Below are 20226 nucleotides of genomic sequence, written 5' to 3' on the forward strand. Positions count from 1 at the left end.
TTAAAAAAGTTGAAAATGTCAATGTATTAATTTCGGCTAAGTTAAATTATTAAATAAAGAAATAAAATTATGTAAAAATAATATTCATACAGAAAATTTATATTTTTCATAAAGATACGCTGTCTAATAATTACAGACGTTATAAATGAAATGAAAGTACAATTTAAAAAATATTATTAACATTAAAATAGAAGGAGAGGATAGGGAGGATATAGACCAAACAAGATGAAGTATGAACACATTAAATCTGCCAAGCATCGTATAGCACAGTTTCTGTCATTTTTTTTCAGCTCGAATGGGTCTGCGAAAATGCTTTCCTCGGCTCCGCAGCCCAATCTGCCTTTTTCGTGGGCAGCATTATTGGCGGTTTGGTATTTGGTTACATAGCCGACCATTATGGAAGAATTCCAGCGTTGGTCGCTTGTAATACGGTTGGATTTGTCGCGTCTGTGGGAACGGCGTTCTGCAAAACTTTTTGGAGCTTCTGTTTAGCAAGATTAGTCGTCGGCACGTCGTTTGACAACTGCTTCAACGTGCTTTTCATCATCGGTAAGTCGTTTTTATTTAACGCTCCATTTAACGCTCAGCCGATTTATACATTTAAAACATTTAATAATAACGTCGAGGGATCGATGCCGATTCTTAAAGTTTAACCCTTTGCACTAGGAACTATTTTAACCGTAAATCTTAAATCACTTTTCTGGTTCGTGGTATTTCCATTCTATTTAACAAAATAAATTTTTATGCATACAAAATTTATTCTTTTGACTCCTGCCAACAGTTTTACTACTTGATAATTTTTTAAATCTAAACCTTATTGTTACAAAAATTATTTTGCAACGTAATAGAATAATTTTACTGGTGCCTCAGAGTCACCACTCGAGTGCAAAGGGTTAATTTGTTTCTACTAATTTGCTTTTATTTCGTAAAAATACATCGAAATAAAGTCACGAAATAAAATTTTCTAATATTCGTAGAAACACTAAACGTCGTTTTCAGAAAGTTGCTATTCATAAAATTACTAAAATTAGAAGTTCAGTTACAAAAAACTTTGTATTTATAATATATTAACGACAAAATTTTTGATAATTATTGTAAATTCACGGTACATTTTAAGTATAATATACTCATAATATACTATCATTACAAATCGAATATAATAAAAATTTTATATATAGAGAGAACGAACATTTATGAATATTTTAACAAAAGTTACGATTGAATATATTCTTCTTTATGGTTGCAATGTACCTTAACTACCTTCATAAAAGCAACGTGTTCTACTGCATCTTGTATGTGTTCTTTCAGTGATCGAGTACGTCGGCCCAAAATACCGAACCCTTGTCGCGAACATGTCCTTCGGACTTTATTTCGCAGCAGCTGCGAGTCTTTTACCATGGATCGCTTATTGGATCGCCGATTGGCGAATTTTGAGCATAGTTACCGCTTGTCCCTTGGTTGTAGCCTTCGCAGGGCCATGGATTGTCCCAGAAAGTGCACGGTAAGCACGACAAAATAAATCTATTTCGGGTTCTATAGAATGCATTAGGAGTATATAGAATGCAGTGGGAGTGGAAGAAATGTAACATAAATTAACAAAAATTCTAACTTTTTAAGTATTTCATTGCAATACAGTAGATACCGTTGTAATCGATATTCGGAACATTTTGTTATAACGATTGATTGATAATATTTGTCAATAATGTACAGGATGTCCCAAAACTGTTGTAAACTTTTGAACGTTTTAATTTGAAATAACCTTGTCCTTAGGGGACATGTTAATTGCAGGTTCGTTAAGGAGTTATTATGATAGATAGAATTTTACATGTAGTATAGAATAAGTGATGAATTGAATTAAGTTAGTGTACTGCGATTGCTATCGTAATTGTTATCAGGCAATATTCATTTATTTATGTATATATGTTCTACGATACAGTTGGTACATTACCAGCGGTAAAATCGACAAAGCGATCGAGATGCTGAAGAAGTTCGCAAAGGTGAACGGCAAAGAAGTGAAGCCAGAAATCTTCGAGGAGTTTGAGAAGAGCTGCAAATCAATGATTGAGAAGGATAAGTCGCATAACCAATACACCGTTCTGCATCTCTTCAAGAAGCCAAGGCTAGCTCGTATCACTATTATGCTAATCATTTATTGGTGAGTTGATTAAATTTCCTAATGCTTTGTCCGATGCCACGGTGCAAGATATCGGTTGAAGATTCTACATGGAAATCTAGCTCGGAAAAAATAATATTTGTTCCTGTAAACTTCTAGCATGCGAACTTGACGGATTGTCAAACTTGCTTTTCTAGAAAACAAAGCCTGAAACAAAAAATTGTTATTACTTTCTTTCAACTTAGTCCTCTACCAAACTATATTAACTTAATCCCTTACAATCGAATGGCAACTTTGAGGTTCCACTAAAAATTGCTCTCACTAAAATACCATAGGTCAAAAAATTAATCTTGGATTTAGTGTTAAAGTATCTTCATCCATTTATTGTTCTTTCGAAATATAGTGTTTTCTAAATGACAGTATTGATAAGTATACGTAAGTAAATCTTGCACGTGACATATTGCGATCACTCAAGCACGTTAAGTGTCCGGGCTGCTGTGCCATCTGCGAGGAGGGCAGCAAAAAGCTAAAAGTTAGCAATTGATGGACCACGTGATTTGTTCGTTGTTTTCAGGCTTTTGATGGTGTGGGTGTTCGACGGCCATGTATGGAACATGAAACTTCTCGACCCAGACGTATTCACATCCTTTTCTTTGGCTTCCCTTACCGAACTTCCCGCCGCCATCCTGCTCGCTCTCTTTTTGGACAGATGGGGCAGACGATGGATGGGTTTCGCCTCGATGTTCCTCTGCGGAATTTTCTCCTTTATCGCTATATCTACGCCTCCTGGTAAGTTTACGTTTTCTCATTCTCTAATTTTCTCACTTTCTCGACTTCTCGTTTTCTCATTCTTTATCTCTAACTGATGATTCCGTTAAACTAACACGTCTTTAGTAACATAAAAAATATATCATGATGACATGGTCTTGCGTTATAATATTTCCTTTTATTTTGAATCTATGTTCTAATAATAGATTATTATAAATTTTGATTTCGAGAAACATAATTTAGATATTCTCGTACTTAGAACTTAAAGAATTTTTCATACTTCAGTTATGTAAGTAGTTGTACAAGTTGTTACGTATTCCTTTAGCACTCTTCCTTCCTCCGAATCTTTTCTCCTATATTGTCTTTCCTTTCCACTTATCATTTTTCAAATTCGTTGTATTATGATTATGCGAAACACACGACCGTAACTCAATGCAGATAGCTGGATTGGCACTTGATCATATGAGTCGTAGCAATAATACTGTTGAATTGGTATCAACTGACGCGTCTGGCCATGATCTACCTATTCTACTTAATGTCATACTTCGCATAAACCGCGTGGATCTCCTAGCAATGTTTTCTCGAAAACAAGACTTCAATGAAAAAATGTTACTTTTTCTAACCTATTTTAAAAGCAATTCCACTTTTACTCAGTGCATTTTCTAAAATATCAAAGTACCATATCCGAAATAATATAAGAACTTTACATTCAAAACAATGATTTACAAAGCGATCAACGAAAGAAAAGATAATTAACATAGTTATATCTCTCCCTTAAGATCAAATAACTTTTTTATTTAAAATTTTTCCTGAAAGTATGTTTTCGAGATATTTAAATTCAAAGTTTTCAAATGAACAGCCTAGATGTAACATTTTGCATGTAATAAGAGGGTGTACGTTCTGTACGCTGTTAACGGTTAAAGTTAGAGGGTTAATATTGGTGAGCGATTCGATTTGAATCGAGGTTGCATTATGAGGCAGCCGCATGCACCAGCGACGGAATGCAACGCAACAAGGCATTTACATATTTCTCAACTTGTTCAAGGTGCGCCGACGGTCGCTATGGCGATCATAGCCCGACTTGGAGTTAATATTGCCGCTAACATCGGCTTCCAATACGCGGCGGAAATGCTACCAACTGTGGTGCGGGCGCAGGGGGTGTCCTTGATTCACATCATTGGTTATTTGGCTCACATTTTGGGACCCTACATCATTTATCTGGTGAGCATATTATTCTTTTAAAGCTTTAATTTCTTAAAATTCCGAACTAGATTCCATCATATGCTAACTATAATTTTTTAATATGACTATTCTATAATATCGTATACAATAATGTATAAAATATATTAGAAATAAAATCGTAATAAATAATATTGTTATAACAATAGTATACTAGCATACTAGTATATTATAATAATATTATGAGAGTACAAATAGTACTGTTTTTCGTAAAAATACAATAATTACAACAAAAAAGTATAAGTAGAATGTTAATATTTGCCGCACTTGTACACTGAACCTGATAACGTTAAAAATATCTAAAGAAATAATTATATTATATTTTTTTCTGTAGAAAATCACCGGTTCTTGTCGAAGATTTTATCTCGTTTCACTCTCTGTTCGCATTGTCAAGATCTACAATTTATCTATTAGCAACTATATCATAAATCTATAATTCCTATGAAATTATACTTCTCTTGAGATTGGAACAGCTACTTACTCCGTTTTTTCTTAATCAAGGGCAAATAGATTTGCATTCGAGACAATAATTATCTCCACAGAGTCGCAGTGTCTCCGATCATACTTTGCATTTACAGTTACACGGATGAGGCCCGTTATCCCAACCGCAATAAATATTACTACCCTTTGTCACAGAATTGTTTGCTTTATTTTCACCCTTATCCACAAAATAGTAACACTGTAGTGCTAGTAAACATTAATGCGCCGTAATTCAGGACAATCGTGACATTGTTTAATAACTTGTTAGAAATCATAAAATGAAGAATAGTATTAAGAATGATAAGAAAAAATTGATATTTTAGGCTGATGTCGATCCTGCTCTGCCCCTCGCCACTCTCGGCTTGTTATCTTTCATACATGCATTCTTGACACTCGGCTTACCAGAAACCTTGAATCAAGATTTACCGGAGACCCTGCAAGAAGGCAACGACTTTGGTAGGGACCAAAGCTTCTGGTGGGTCCCCTGCATATCTTCGTAAGTAACACTTCTTATTTCTTTTGAATCATCTTAGTTATTTTAAAGCAATTCCGTCGAATAGTCATAACGTTACATGATATTTATCACAAAATTTTTAAAGATTTATCTTTCAACAAAAAGAGAGAACAAAAACTTCCACCTATGTGGTCTCAGTTTAAAAAAAGTTGCTCCATTCTACAAACTGCACAATTTCACATGCTGCTGTATGAACCTACATGATATGATTATTATAATATTGCACTATATATTTTTTTGTAATTACTGTAACATTTATCAGTCTATCATCGGGCACCTGATCAATTCGAGACGTGGAAAAAAATGTAGGATACCGAGGTGTAGTTTTGAAAATATCGATTTCAGATATCATAAAAATTAAGCGGCGAATGAACAACTTTTATTCTATAATTTCTTTATCATTTTTCCGGGAATTCCTTATATAGGATTTATTTATAATTCGCCCCGTAAGTTTTAGTTGTTCAAGTTCCGTTATATTTTTCAGGAGTGAGCCGTTGAAGAAGTCCTATCGGAAAAAACAAGGCCTCGCAAATCCTGCGTTTGCCGGTAGCCTGCAGAAGATCGACTGTACAAGATTATAGTGGTTGTTTGACAGTGACTGGCATCGATCAGTGAAACTTGCCAAATCCTTTGTAAATATAGTTATTAAAGTGCGAGTGTGATGTTACGTGTTAAAGTCTGCTGCGAGTGTGCTGATTGTGAAAGATGTTGGTAGACCTAGGTAATTACACTGGAAGAGACAAAAAACGTTGAGATTCCTTGAGCGGATCTTGCTCGGCTAATAATACTGTCGGTATTAATAAATTAGCCCATTTATAAATATATTGACAGCAGTGATACTGATCGCATGTACATAGCAACGACGATTTATCGACATTGGACTTTTTATTCTTCAAGCATCGATGACGTGGAGCAATGGTTACTGACAGTTATCAGTACAATATTAAATGCGACTGTACTGCGTTTTATGCATTTGTACTATATTTAGACTATATCACATTCCTTATGGTCTAAATATGCAGTCACATGAATAAAGTATAACACTAATTTACTAACTTTATAGTCACTTCCTGCAAAATTAATGAATCCATTTTATACATCGAGAGTGAAATTTGATTCAAAACGAAGTACGCTAACTTGAACAACTTACTGCTCACTATTGTATAGTTAAGTAAAATTGTTTGCTTCTTATTTCTCAGTTGTTTACTTATGATGGAAATGCATAAAATTCGCAGCTCTGTGTAGAATTCGGTTACCGCGATTCAATGAGACTACCATAACAATTCAGACACACGCAAGTTGTAAACTAGTGTCTATGTGAAGCGAAACAAAGCAGGGTCAAAAATAACGATAAATCTTGAACATTTTTAGAGAGAAGTCGACAAGGATAATTGAATCATATAAGGGATATGAATCACAAAATCTAGAGAAAGATTGTTTCAGAAAAACCACATGACTGAAATCTTTTGATCTTTAAATGATTTGATTATAAATAGCAATTAAAGACGATCAAAAATTTATTTTATTACCGATAGTCATTATAAATTGCAAATATAATAAGCAAAATCATGTTTCCGTTGTAGATAATAATCGTCGGTGGAAAAAATTTATTTCGATAACTCCAGAAACCAAAATAAATTTCTTTGCCGATAACTATCGATTTATGTAAAATAAAAATTCTCTCCATAATTTTCACGAGTCGAAAATAATACACATTACGGTGTTTATAAAATTTTTAAGTGTCTTCATCATTTAATTGTCCATTTACTTATTAATAATGGTTATCGATAATAAAGGGGACTTCTCGGTCATACAAATTTATTATTTTTAATCAGAAAGATTTCAGTAGAAGAAATAATGCTTATCTTATGACTTTTTTATGCGGGTCCATAACAGTTATGGTTCCTGAAACAAAGTACAAAACCCGGTAAATGTTTCTATTTTATAGCTGCGCGCATATGACTACTCTATCAGTAGGTTTCATACTGAACATAGAACCCACACGTTAATGCTGAGCTGAAATAGCGACAGTAGTACTGATAGAGTAAGGTTGCGAAGATAATGATGCGGTTTGTCTTTGTTAGTATCATTTAGTCAATCTTATTATTGTTGTTATTATTGTTATTATTATTGACCCTGTAAGGTCCGCTTTCAAAACGCTGTGGAAAGTCGATTGTTTCTTGCACGTGAGAAAAATTTAATTTCGAACATATCAATCGAAAAACTTGTCGAACAGATATATTTTATTCTTTTTCGGCCGAAAATGACCTATCATCTGTCAACATTTTTACATTGTACATTGAAACATTGGTATTTAAACTGCCGTAAATGTTTTGAACAAAATAATAGAACTTTCCATACAGTTATGAAATATTATCCACCAGTATAACGCATATTTAATTTCATTGTACTATTGCAAACATTAAAAGTAAGCCTCCCGGATTATTACCTGAAAATGGTTTAAAACTTCCGACAATCCTAATGTATCGAAAGTCACGGAACTTTCTTCTACGATGTAGATTAATAAATCATCTCATTAGAGTTGAAACGAATCGTCCGCGAGACACTGTCGTTACGTATCGACAATAATTATTACGAAACTCGAGCTGTCACCTATCACGTTTACTGTACTGTAAGTAGTGCGCAATTAATTTATACGGAACACAAGCGAAGCACAATTTTGTGACGCGTATTTCCGTCGTAACGTCGACTCATTTCGTTCCTGTATTTGCCATCAGTTACAAATGTTTTAACGATTAATCTATTATTCAGCTTTAGAATGCAAGGTGACCTATAATTCAGGGCACAACTCGAAAATTGGTGATTTCAAATGAAAAATAAATCGAAACTACACATTATGTGATTTGTTCAGTTTTAGTTGAATCTCAAGTATTACCTACAATTGACCAAATTACGTACAAAACCAAAAGTTTTTAATTATATTTTTAAAATGAAGGTAATAAATACAATGGAATATTAGTCAGTAATTTTTATATTCAATTAACACAATAGCTATCAAGATCAATTTGATCCTAGAATATCAAATCTTCATTTAGGTTGAGAATTATTTATTTTTGTTGATCCGATAATTCTTTAAATACATTAACGATATAATGTAACGAAAAAATCTGAAATTTGTAATCCTAAATAATTAATATACAGTATTGTACTATTTCACTCAATATTTCACGGAGTTTAAAATTCTTTTCTGTCCGCAAAAATGTAAATTTACATAAACGTTCGTAGATAATAATATTACTATTTATGCGTTTACGTTTGCTGCAACAAGGACATAATGCAAAATTTATAGTTTTAAAGTTGTTAATGCAGAGAAAATGGTTCCTGTGTGTACTTTTTAACAATCTCAACACTGACACATCTTGCTTGCACAATTCAAGTTGAAGCATAAACTATATTGAAATTGCAAGAAAAGCGTCATATTTGCATTTTTTCTTCAGATCTAATGACATGTTACTTTTTGATGCATTCTAATATCTGAAAATTAGTATAATATAAATGAAAAAGCACGTTAGCGGAATTTTGTTAATAGAAAAATGTTATTTTTCGTCAACGATCACCATTCTAAGAGTTGTGACACAAACAAGATTGTTGTTTCTGTGAAGATAAAAGATACTTTGTAACATTCTTCACGATACGACAGTAAGATCATTGGATTTTTTTTGTTTCTGTTGACGATGACGATTCCAGGATCGCGTAGAATTGTATTAGAATTATCCGCGTACTTATCAGAGAAGTCCCCACTTCCTGGCCCAGCGTAGATTGTCCCGTAAACTGTACAATTTTTCCGGAGACTTGAAATTGAAATAATGTGAGTCAACGTCACCATGAATTACCTCGTTAATGTATGCGCTACATTGGACATAAATCTTTAATCAATATTGTATTAAAAGTTTGCAAGGACTGGCCTTTTCAGATATTGCAATCGTTAAAAACGGCCGTAACGAAAATAGACACATGTGTTAATATCTAACATAAGTAAGACATGCCCTAGTACTATCGAGAGATTATTAGCGTAAACTAGCATCGAAGAGGATTTAAGATTTTTGTGAGGAAAATTAGGATACCAAATTCTAAGGAATGGAGCTTATTATTGTGATCAATTTGTTGAACGAAATTGGCTAAGAAGTTGAAAATATACAATATTATTCATTAATTACTAATAACTAAGTTATTTATTTTCACCTGATACACCGAAAAGGAATTTAATATTTATGAAAAAGCATTACGGAGTTGAATTCATTCATATGGATAATTAGAGAGATCCAAATATTTTAGAAGTGCGAATTTTTTACTATGGAAACAATGTTCCAAACAGATTGAAAAATAGAATGAACAATAAATCGATGGCCGATTAAACATTTAAAAAACTAATAGGTTTTGTTCCTAAATGACAGAATTTTATTTTCTTGTTATTATTATAAACGACAAAATATAAATGAGGTATACAGAATATACTCGATTCTCAGTAAGGAATTTCTATGATGTCGGTAACGATGTGTGCGACACGGAAATAGTAGCTCTTATACCTTGTCAGTGCTAATACCTAATCTGTGATGATAAGTCTACTTTTATTCTACCTAGTTTATGCTTCTAACAATCAACGTGAGATGTCGGTTTTGGGATATAAGCCTAACCTGACCCGTGGATGAATAAGCGGCGCTGACGATAGAGTTTTGATTTTCGCCTATTCACGCCGTCTTCAGGTATAAACAATTTTTCTTGCTATAAAATACTACATTATTTGTAGTTACAATCGATAGAAGGATGAGTTCTGTAGGAACAGGTGTAAGTATACAGTGTATTAATTTATGAAAACTCATTTAAAATTCGAAAAAAATGGAAACTAACCTCCATTGTGATTTCAGTACGATTTGTCCGCCTCTCAATTTTCACCGGACGGACGTGTGTTTCAAGTAGAATATGCACAGAAAGCCGTTGAGAATGGAGGGTAAGTGTAACGTTAACTGTGTTTCTTATTTATAATTGATATTATACAGCAATGTTGTTAGCTAACTTATTCTGAAGTTCTCTGTTATTTTGTATCTATTTGATGTATTCGGCTAGCGAGTAGTCAATACAATCCAAGGAAAAAAGGAAACATTTTTGAAGATTTGGATTACTTTAACCTTTACTTTATACAGCTTTTACATCTCAGCACATCTGCATTAACAAAATCTTAATGTAACAATGGAATATATCATTTCTGTTATAGAACTGTGATAGGTTTACGTGGGAAGGATGGAGTAGTATTTGCTGTCGAAAAAATTATTACTTCCAAGCTGTATGAGCCTGGAGCGAACAAAAGAATATTCAACATTGATCAACACATAGGTATGGTAGCCTCTGGTTTGATATCAGATGCTGGCCAAATTGCAGAAACTGCCAGATCCGAAGCAGCACGTTACAAATCTTTGTTTGGAGTTGGTATTCCCTTGAAACGTTTGAACGAAAATGTATCCATGTACATACATGCATACACCCTGTACTCAGCAGTGAGGCCTTACGGTTGCTCTGTTATTCTTGGCGCCTATGAAAATGATGTACCAACAATGTACATGATTGACCCATCTGGTGTATCTTATGGATACTATGGTTGCGCCATTGGTAAGTACAGTTCAGGTGTATTCATTTTTTTGTTCAAACATATCATCTATATCCCTTCTTACTTCCGCTTGATAGGAAAAGCAAAACAGTCAGCAAAGACTGAGATCGAGAAGCTGAAGCTCTCTGAAATGAGCTGTCACGACTTAGTGAAGGAAGCAGCGCGAATTATCTATCTAGTGCACGATGAACTAAAAGATAAACAATTCGAGCTGGAAATGAGCTGGGTGGGTAAACACACGAACGGAAGGCATGAGCGTGTGCCGCAAGATATAAAAGCGGAAACGGAAGCTAAAGCGAAGCTGGCGATGGCGGAAGATTCAGACAGCGACACGGAAGATATGTAAATCAATAATAGTGTCCAATACATATTTTGTACTTGTAAGTTATCTAATTTAAGTACGTCAAAACAGAGCTATGGCATTTTTCTGTCTGTGAATGAGCCCAATAAAATCTGCTGCCTGTTGTTTATAAGAATGGAAAATGTGTGTGTACCTCTCCTTTTCTACTATTTCAACGTAACAATTTTCATGTTGCACAAAAAAAAAAAACTTTTTATGTAACTATACTCAAACGATTTTGATAGTAATATAACGTTTTTGTCCGGATTTACGCGTCGACTGTTTTCGCTGTTTCTTTTATCGAACCCAGTTTATTAAATGCGCAGATACACCGAATTGTAATTCATAATAATCTATTCGCAGTATATTGTGTACATGTTTTCGTACCTTTGAAAGGACTGCTTTGTAAAAATTGATTCATTGCACAAAACGGAACGGGGTTGGATACAGAAAGGGGATAGGCCTGTCGTTTAGTCAATTTAAAGTGGTCAATGAATTATACAGTTTAATGTATAGATTATAGATCATAGAAACAATGTTTAGTGTAAAATTTTGAAATATACATACTGTTTGAAGCATAGTTACATTCTTTGTAATCGATGTGTTGATTAAATTTCTATAAAGCATTCTTAATGTTTCATAATTAAAATTTTTAGTTGAAAAATTGGTAAAAATTCTATCACATGAATATCTTGAATTTTTTTGTGGAACGTTAACATATAATGTGCAATTGTTCTGTTGTTAGAGATATGAACGTACTTCGACTTAAGATAATTTATAATTGGAAAAAAGGCAGACTGCCCTCGCAGCCAAAAAAAAAATGGGAAGCAGCGAATGAGCAAGAGAGCATGAAATCAGCACAATTACATATGGAATAAGACACACCGACGAACGCTTGTCTCACCCAGCCGTGCTTGCAGTCTTACTCTTTTTGCGCATTCATTCGGTTGGCGTACCATCAGAAGCACGTGACGTGAAACTCAATTTTTAAAGAAGCTTCAAATAATAAAATCATTTATTTTTACATCTATATACTATCTAAAAACTCCATTTTACCCCAACACTACTTCAGAGCCACTAGCTATACCTAATTATCAATTTCGTATTAGTTATAGAACGATCAAAGAGTAATTTATAATAATTGTTTTATTACAATAGTTGTAATTCCGACAAAATTCGTTGAAATTAAACACAGTTATTTTACACATTTATTGGTCCCTGCTTTCAACGCTCGAAAATGTGCAGCCTCTATCGTTTCACAGGTACAACAATTCATTTACTTTCGAATCTCGTTTTAGCATTACGATCAATACAGCACAATCCATGTTTTACTTGTTTCGACAAGCGATGCTGGACGCACATGAAAAAAATTACACGAATTTAGCGAAACACATTTTTCGTTGAAATTCGCGACGTTTATACGGCATAGTCAGTTCAGAACGTGATTCGGATGATGTTCATAATTTCTCGTTATTTTCCTTTATCAAAAAATTCGATTATATTTCTCGAAAATATTTGTGAAATTAATTTTCATCTTTTAAATAATTAAAATTAATTGACGCACTAAAACTTACTACTCCCGCTGCAATCCCAATGGACATCTCCGTTTTGTTGATAAAAAGCTTTCGGACCTTTTTCGTATCTTTTTGTAAGCTGCAATAAATGAATGTGGTCAATTTTACTTCCCGTTGTGGGATATTCTATCGCGGTTATATCGTTTGTCCATTTTATTCATTTGCTCGCGGTTTCTATTTTTATTAATTTTTGTAACACTGCCACAAGCATACTACGTATTAAAATGGCGGTGGTCTTTGTTGGAACGATTTCCCATAAAACGAATTTAATATTGTTACTGTTCGCGGCTGCCTCAAGCGCTCTTTTGCCTTCACTGAAATGCCAAAGAGCACGCGGGTCGGTTTCACGGCGATGGCGTTAATGTTAGAATTTCGGTAACGTTATTTCCAGGTTTGCGAGGGGCTATTGTTTTTTGTTCAACAAATTTTGTCTTTCTATACAGAAGAACTTCAGTTATTCAAACTGGTCAACGAAATACCAGTATTCAGATAACGAAACAATCAGTCACAGTGAGACGTTATATTGAATATTAATTGAGATATCTTGCAGCATCAATTTCATTCGGCAGAAACCGCTTATTGGAAATTAGGACGAATAGTTTATTCGTCGCGAAATGTAATTTATGCATATTTTAGATTACTTGGGTATTATTTTAGTTTAATTAATTATTATTTTATTAACTATAAGGTTCGTGTATTTGAAATGTCAGATGTTTAAGTGAACATATGAAACTGTATATCTTCTTTCAAAAGTTGTTAATTTAATCAAAATATGCCCCGTTTGCTTTATTACACCTTTTTCAACGAGATTTCACTACAGAAATGCTTGTCTTAAACAAATTCTGATCTTTAGAATAAATAAATTCTGATATGGAATATTTCAGACCGTCTTCATTTATATACTATTTAGCCCGTAAAAACAGTCCTAAATGTTTAAAATAGTGAAAGTCGGTTGGCGAAAGATCTATGTTTTATAAAATTTTATATTTTCCTTTATTTAATTTCGCAATTGTTTTGTACGACGTATGCATAGTTTTTATGGGCTAAGCAGTATGTACATGGAGACAGTCTGAAAAATTCCATACTATAGTTTATTGATCCGAAAAATCAGAATTTCTTGAAGACAGACATCTACGAATTAAACTCGCGTTGAGAAAAGTGTATTGGAACAAATGGGACACATTTTGATTAAATCAATAGCTTTTGAAAAAAGATATGCAGTTTTATATAATTGCTTACAACTCTGATATTTCATATGCACCAACCTAATATTTTACGATTGTTTCCTCAAAGTATTTGAACAATTCCGGATTTAGCTCTTACACTACGATTTCTTCACAATTACGTTGGTTAGTATTTGTTTGACATTAATTCATATTTATTGAATGTCATCCTTTACTTTAATATTGAAATATTGATAATAGGAGGGTAGAACTTTATTTCGATTTCAGTGACATCGATGACATCTATGGAAATCATGATCTTCACAATGAATGTGATACAAGGATAATAATATAGTACATACATTGTTTTATATGTTTCTGATAGGAATTTATATCTGAAAGCTTGAACACATGTGTGTATATATAAATATTTTCATAATCCATTATGTGTGCCTCATCCAAGAGGAATTACTTAAATTTATTAAAAAATTTATTAATTACTTATTTATCGAAAGATTACAATGAAGCACTGTTACACGAGATCGCGACTACTACTAAAATAGAAAGTATATTGCAACATTAAAGACCCAAGTACATACTGTGCCAAAGTGGAATCATTTGAACGAGCCAGGGACCAACGAAACGAATAAAAGAAAACAACGGATCATTAGCACGTGATTTCTATTCTTCTCCGATCTTGCAACAGGCGCGTGATTCCCTTGCTAAAATCTGGTCGACGAATTATTGCAATCACGAGGCACGATTGTGGTAACCGGCAACCGTGTGTTGAAGATTCTCGGTGACCCAATTCGCCCATCTCGCGGACATTACCGAGCAACATTTTATTTTTATTCGGAACCTGTCTCGTGGTCAAAACGTGTCGTGCCAATTTTTTCGCATTTTCGTGGCGGCCGTTTATTAAAAGCAGTTATGCGACACTTGGATCGCATCTGCCAAGCGATCACAATTTGTTTATTAACGAACAATAAGGTTTCACCGGTTTATGACAATTGGGTATAAAAAATGGTTTTGATTAGATGCATTTGTAAAACTTGCAAACCGGATTTTAAATCTAAATTTAATCAAATCGGATTTAGATACTAAAACTAATATGTACAAATTAGCACCAATTGAGTGATCATTTTATGGGTAATTGTTTTTTTAACGATTATAATTATTTCGGTCGAGAAATATCATGCTAAAATAGAAACAACTTCTCTGCGAATTCCGTAAATATATGACTCAGATTAGATGAAGCACCCTATAACTCTTGCACCAAAAATATATAATTCGACTATAGTCAATGCTCCACAATTCTGAACAGAAGACAAGCATTCCTAAAGCTGCCACAATGAACCGATCCGATTCTGCGCGAATCAAGACGGTGAATTTTCTTCGCGATTTCACTTCTACCGTGGTGACATAATCGCGCGTGTTACGCATGGCAATCCCGCCACCACATCGCGGAGTGTCCCCGTGCCATAACAACGCCGTGCACGAGAAAACCGAAGGAACATTAACGAAACAATTATTATTCTGCGAGCGTGTGCAGCAGGATAGAATTGTCAGTGGCGTGCTGACAGTTTTTTGTTACTGATATGGCAGGAACGATCTAAGAATCGTTTTACTTATCGGTGTTACCTTTTGCAGGATATTTATCGGCTTCGGAATCAAGGGATCTTCGGCCGACGTTGACTTCAAGCGATACGAACGAAACTTCTGTAACTTTTTCAGCGTGAAATCTGTATTTAAAGTTTAAACTACTCTATCGTCATAATTAAGCCATTTATTGGGTCTTGGAAAACGACAAAAGTAACAATTTTAAAAATAAAATTTTTGAATTATCCAGATGATGTACAGTGAGACATGATAATATTCTGATACTCTTTAAAACTCAATAATTTGTTTTATGAATATAAACTGTATATAACTTATTTTTTATTTATAAAAACTCTTTCATAGGAAATGATTGAACAAATTAATTAATTCATGCTTAAAAGTCTTTACATTTTTATGAAGTAACATGTATCGGTCATTTTTAGTTTCCAATATATTTTGAGATGTTAAATTAACTCATTTACAATGAGTAAACAACTTTATAAAAACTACAATTTGTTGGAGTGACAAACAATTTCATCGAAATTGGTTAACGCTATTAGAAGCTGCAGGCATGGAAAAATGTAAACATCTTCACTTATTGGTCAAAAGGTGTGAAACATTTTTACGATTTTTGCTAATTTTAATTGTTAAGCAATAAAGAGTTTTTGCGTTAAAGCGAACAAACCATTATACGCGGAGAAGAGGCTTTCAATTTTGCGATGCCTTAAGAGATTGCGTTTTATTAAATCTAGATTTGTTTACCATTTGTAGTCTCGTTTTCACCGAGGACTTTGCCTTTCTTCCGCTTCTCTTACCTGCACGCTTTCAACTCTCTTCTGCCAATTAGTCTTTTTCCACGTGTGGCCACCATTGCACGACGAGGGAAATGAATTAACGGCCCACAGAGCTACGCAGAAACCGAGGAATTTCCTCTTCAAGTTCTCGGAAAAATGTAGTGAGCATTAAAACCGGGCATCTTTCACGGATACCATTTTAGTCAACCTATTACAATGTCGAACATATGTGGTACATATGAAACAATGTTAATCTGATTTCAGATGAGATGATAACGAGTAATCGTAAGAAATTATGAATTATGTCAAATACTTAATTATTTTTAGTTTATGGATATCGTAGGGAAAGTGATATTCTTTTGTGCTTCGTTTGGACAAATTGTTTTTAAGCAATTACTTTATTTCAAATACATGAGACGTAATTTCGCGTAAGATTTTGAACTAAAGTAATTAATTTTTTTGATAATAACAATGAAATATTAGGTCAAAAAACGAAACTGATACAGCAATTTTACTAAAACTAATAACTACAAAATAAAACTAATAAACTATACTGGAGCAACGCGGAAATATTGTACGTTCTTACACATCGTTGTGTATGTTATTAATTATGTCCTATTTAATTCTGTGCCACAACATGGTACCGAAGACTAGAGATTTATATTATATATTCATAATAAGTTTATATACAGTCGTGATCGATCCGTCGACGAGTTCGGACGTTTCCTGTGTTGATCGCATGTGCGGAATCATAGTGTGACAATCATAGTGACTTGTTAGTAGTAGTGATACATTGGTATATCCATTGTGCTGGTGTGTGTGTGTGTTGGCGCTGGTGTATGATCACCAAGATAATACGCCAAGATAACCTTAATCTATGTTTCCTTCTACACATGATAATATGACTTCTGAGTACAGGAGTCCATTAACTTCGCTCACTAAAGAATACCCAAAAAAATCGAACCCATGGAACTTCCAAAATCTTATGCAAATGCCACCAAATTTGAAAACATGCCTACTAAGGACCAAGCCATCATCCTCCAGTCGGTGGATGGAATCAATATCCAACTGTATGCAAAGTAATTAAATACATTTCTAGAATTTCGAATTTAAGAATATGCATATATCTTGATAAGAAAGAAACCGTCGCCTCTCTTATATCACAACACAAATCGATCAAAATAAATAATAATATAATAGAAGTAAGACCGATGATTCAACCAGCTCAACGTATCATCCTCTCAAATGTATCTCCTACCATTCCTAATGCTGAAATTGAAAAAGAATTCATGAAAAACAATATTCGGATGTGTTTTTCACGAACTAACAATGAGACCACTGACCGGTCTACGAGGGTTGTAAGGCCTCGATTCTACAAAGCCAACGTTAGTCGCGATGCCCTATGACCACTTAAGGTAGTAGAGCTGGTTGAGGTGAAGAATGTGACACACTTTTAAACATGAAATAAACAATATATTCTAACAAAAACAAGTCACTTTGATACACGGGTTTACTGATTATGTTTCGGTGTTATGTTGTGAGATGAACTGACGTTATGTAAGCGATGATCAAAATACTGAAGAGTGTTGGAAAATGTAATTGCGAAAATGTAATGAATGAGATTGCAAGTTTTCTGTCCCTTTTATGCCTTTTCGGAATGAACGATCAGACGCGGATTGGCTACAGGTGAGATGGAGAGGGAAGTCAGAGGGCCCGGGCCTCGCGGTGACGTAGTACCGGGAAAACCCAAGTCAGTGACGTAGCACCGGACGAAGCCCGAGCGAGTGGCCGGCGCGGCCCATCTGGCGACCCTACCATAAACTGGAAAACTAATTTGGAAGAAATCGCTTTATGATCGGCTATATTAATAAAGCGATTTAGCGCAAATGAGATTTCTTAATGTAATTACGCGATATAAAAAGGACACTAAAGCAATAACCGTATGAATTGACAAAACCCGAATTTGAAAAGAAATAAAGTAATAACTGCAAGGCAAAGTTCCGTTGTAGGACGGAACAGGATGTGTTCGAAAATTTCATCGTTAAAAGCAGGCATATCCGATCCTGAATTTGTACACATCTTAAGCTTTAGGAGGCAGCTATATGTCCATCCGGAGGATGTCAAAAAAATCCCAGGCTCCTTTATAACGGTTGTGGATGATACGCCTTATCGAATTTTCACTACTACAGGTACGCTAAATTGTTTCGTTTGCAAGAAAGAAGGGCATGTTGCCAAGCAATGTCCTAACAATACACAAAGTTACGAAACTGAAGATACCATTACGAGCATTACTCCACCTATTTTAACTGAAACAACATCTCCGTCGATAAATGAGGAATCCATGATTAATCTTAATCAATCAAAAATCTCTGAATTACCGACAACGGATTCCGGAATTAAAAAACCTCTCTCGTTCACCTCAGAGACTACTTCAGACCGTACATATAAAAATGAAGAAAGCTTCAAACACCCAACCGCGGTTAAAAAGAAGACTGTCAGAGTCAAAAAAATACGACAGGAATCTCCCTCCCGCTATGAAAGGAATTTAGAAGAATTGCTTAGCCCCGTTAAAGATCTAATTGATAATCCTGACAGCAAATTTATTCTCAACTACACCCAACTATTAAGTTTCCTAGAAAATTCTTTTGGAACTGCAAACCCAACCGAAATAGCGAATGAATACACTGAAAATATATCGGAACTAACAAAAATGCTTCATAAAATCTACCTTCTTCTGACTGGACGAAGCATTAAGAACAGAATCCACAGACTATGTAAAAAACTCACAAATAAATTACTTGATGACTCTGGACCTTGGACAGTAGACACAGACACCGACACCTCATAACAAACTATCATCTACCTTTTCTGAAACTAAATAGTTAACATATATCTCACACTCAATTAATATTCAACCAAACAGATCTACGACACATGACAATTACCATCCTGCAATGGAACTTAAACGGATTTTTCCCCCGATTACCTCAACTACAAATACTACTTGACAAAAAAACACCAACCTGACATTGTATGCTTCCAAGAAACAAATTTTAAAGCCCTCCAAACAATAAAAATCAGGAACTACACAACATACACTGCGAACCGAAACTCCCCAACTGCAAGTGGAGGAGTGGCCACACTAATAAAAAACATCGTACACAGCGAACAAATCCAAACCACCTCTAACATCGAAACAGTTGTAACAAAAGTATATACATATCAGCAATGTATACATCCCTAATAGTTATCAACTAAATGAAATAGAATTAAACAATTTACTCAACCAGATACCCAAACCATTCATCACAGTGGGAGACTTTAATAGCCACAACATGCTTTGGCGTTCAGAAAAAACCGACACCAGAGGAAGAATATTAGAAAAAATCATACTTGAACAAGATTTAATCCTTCTAAACGACCTAAAACGAACGCATTTCAGCATAGCAAACAGAACATTCAGCACAATTGACCTATCCTTCTGTAGCACAAATATTGCCCTAAATTGTGAATACAATACCATGTCAGATCTAAATGATAGTGATCATTTCCCCATATTAATAAAAATCCACACAAACCAACCAGAAAACCACGATGAACCAACCACGCGATGGAAACTAGACTATGCGGACTGGGAAAAATATCAACGACTACAAACATTCTACCTCTGGACACACTTACTGTGGGGGTAGGAGGTTGGAAAAATAGTGAACACACTTTATATTAACTCAACAATACTAAAAAAGTGTTTATTCTAAATTTTGAATGCACGTGCAACCGTTACAAAGTTCTGGGGACGACTCCATTCTTCTTCTTTCCATCCCTTCCTTGACTCCACATCGTCCTACTGTGCTACCATCTAGCGGCTCAAAAATAAGAAAACACAATAATAAAATACATTAAACAAAAATGATAAAAACAATCTCCCACACTTACCAGCTCTGATCCAAATAACATAGAAAACTCAATTAAACAGCTGATATTCATTATGAAACATGCAGCAGACAATTCCATACCAA

General features: G+C 34.4%; 3 protein-coding genes across 4 annotated transcripts in view; all 3 read left to right on the plus strand.

Moving 5' to 3' along the window:
- The window catches only part of LOC144468566 (carcinine transporter), a 51750-nt gene extending 42452 nt beyond the window's left edge, over nt 1-9298 (plus strand). For both annotated transcript variants that reach the window (XM_078178141.1, XM_078178133.1), the window contains exons 4-10: nt 291-549; nt 1309-1501; nt 1937-2155; nt 2688-2902; nt 3927-4102; nt 4924-5096; nt 5599-9298. In XM_078178141.1, coding sequence (XP_078034267.1) covers nt 291-549; nt 1309-1501; nt 1937-2155; nt 2688-2902; nt 3927-4102; nt 4924-5096; nt 5599-5695 — 1332 coding nt within the window. In that variant the 3' untranslated portion in view covers nt 5696-9298. The remainder of the gene's footprint in view (nt 1-290; nt 550-1308; nt 1502-1936; nt 2156-2687; nt 2903-3926; nt 4103-4923; nt 5097-5598) is intronic.
- The window catches only part of LOC144470276 (uncharacterized), a 297327-nt gene that overhangs the window by 232691 nt on the left and 44410 nt on the right, over nt 1-20226 (plus strand). The gene's annotated exons all lie outside the window — the stretch shown is intronic.
- On the plus strand, nt 9775-11213 carry Prosalpha7 (proteasome alpha7 subunit). Its single transcript, XM_078196364.1, has 4 exons — nt 9775-9920; nt 10001-10083; nt 10348-10739; nt 10815-11213. Exons 1-4 carry the CDS (start codon nt 9900-9902, stop codon nt 11081-11083), a joined length of 765 nt encoding a protein of 254 aa, XP_078052490.1. The 5' UTR covers nt 9775-9899; the 3' UTR covers nt 11084-11213.

This window comes from Augochlora pura, chromosome 1, assembly GCF_028453695.1.
Source record: "Augochlora pura isolate Apur16 chromosome 1, APUR_v2.2.1, whole genome shotgun sequence".
NCBI lineage: Eukaryota > Metazoa > Arthropoda > Insecta > Hymenoptera > Halictidae > Augochlora > Augochlora pura.

Coding starts and splice junctions, on each gene's coding strand:
- Prosalpha7 (XM_078196364.1), top strand. CDS start 9,900: ATGAGTTCTGTAGGAACAGGT. Junction 9,921..10,000: donor TGAGTTCTGTAGGAACAGGT/GTAAGTATACAG, acceptor TTGTGATTTCAG/TACGATTTGTCCGCCTCTCA. Junction 10,740..10,814: donor ATACTATGGTTGCGCCATTG/GTAAGTACAGTT, acceptor TCCGCTTGATAG/GAAAAGCAAAACAGTCAGCA.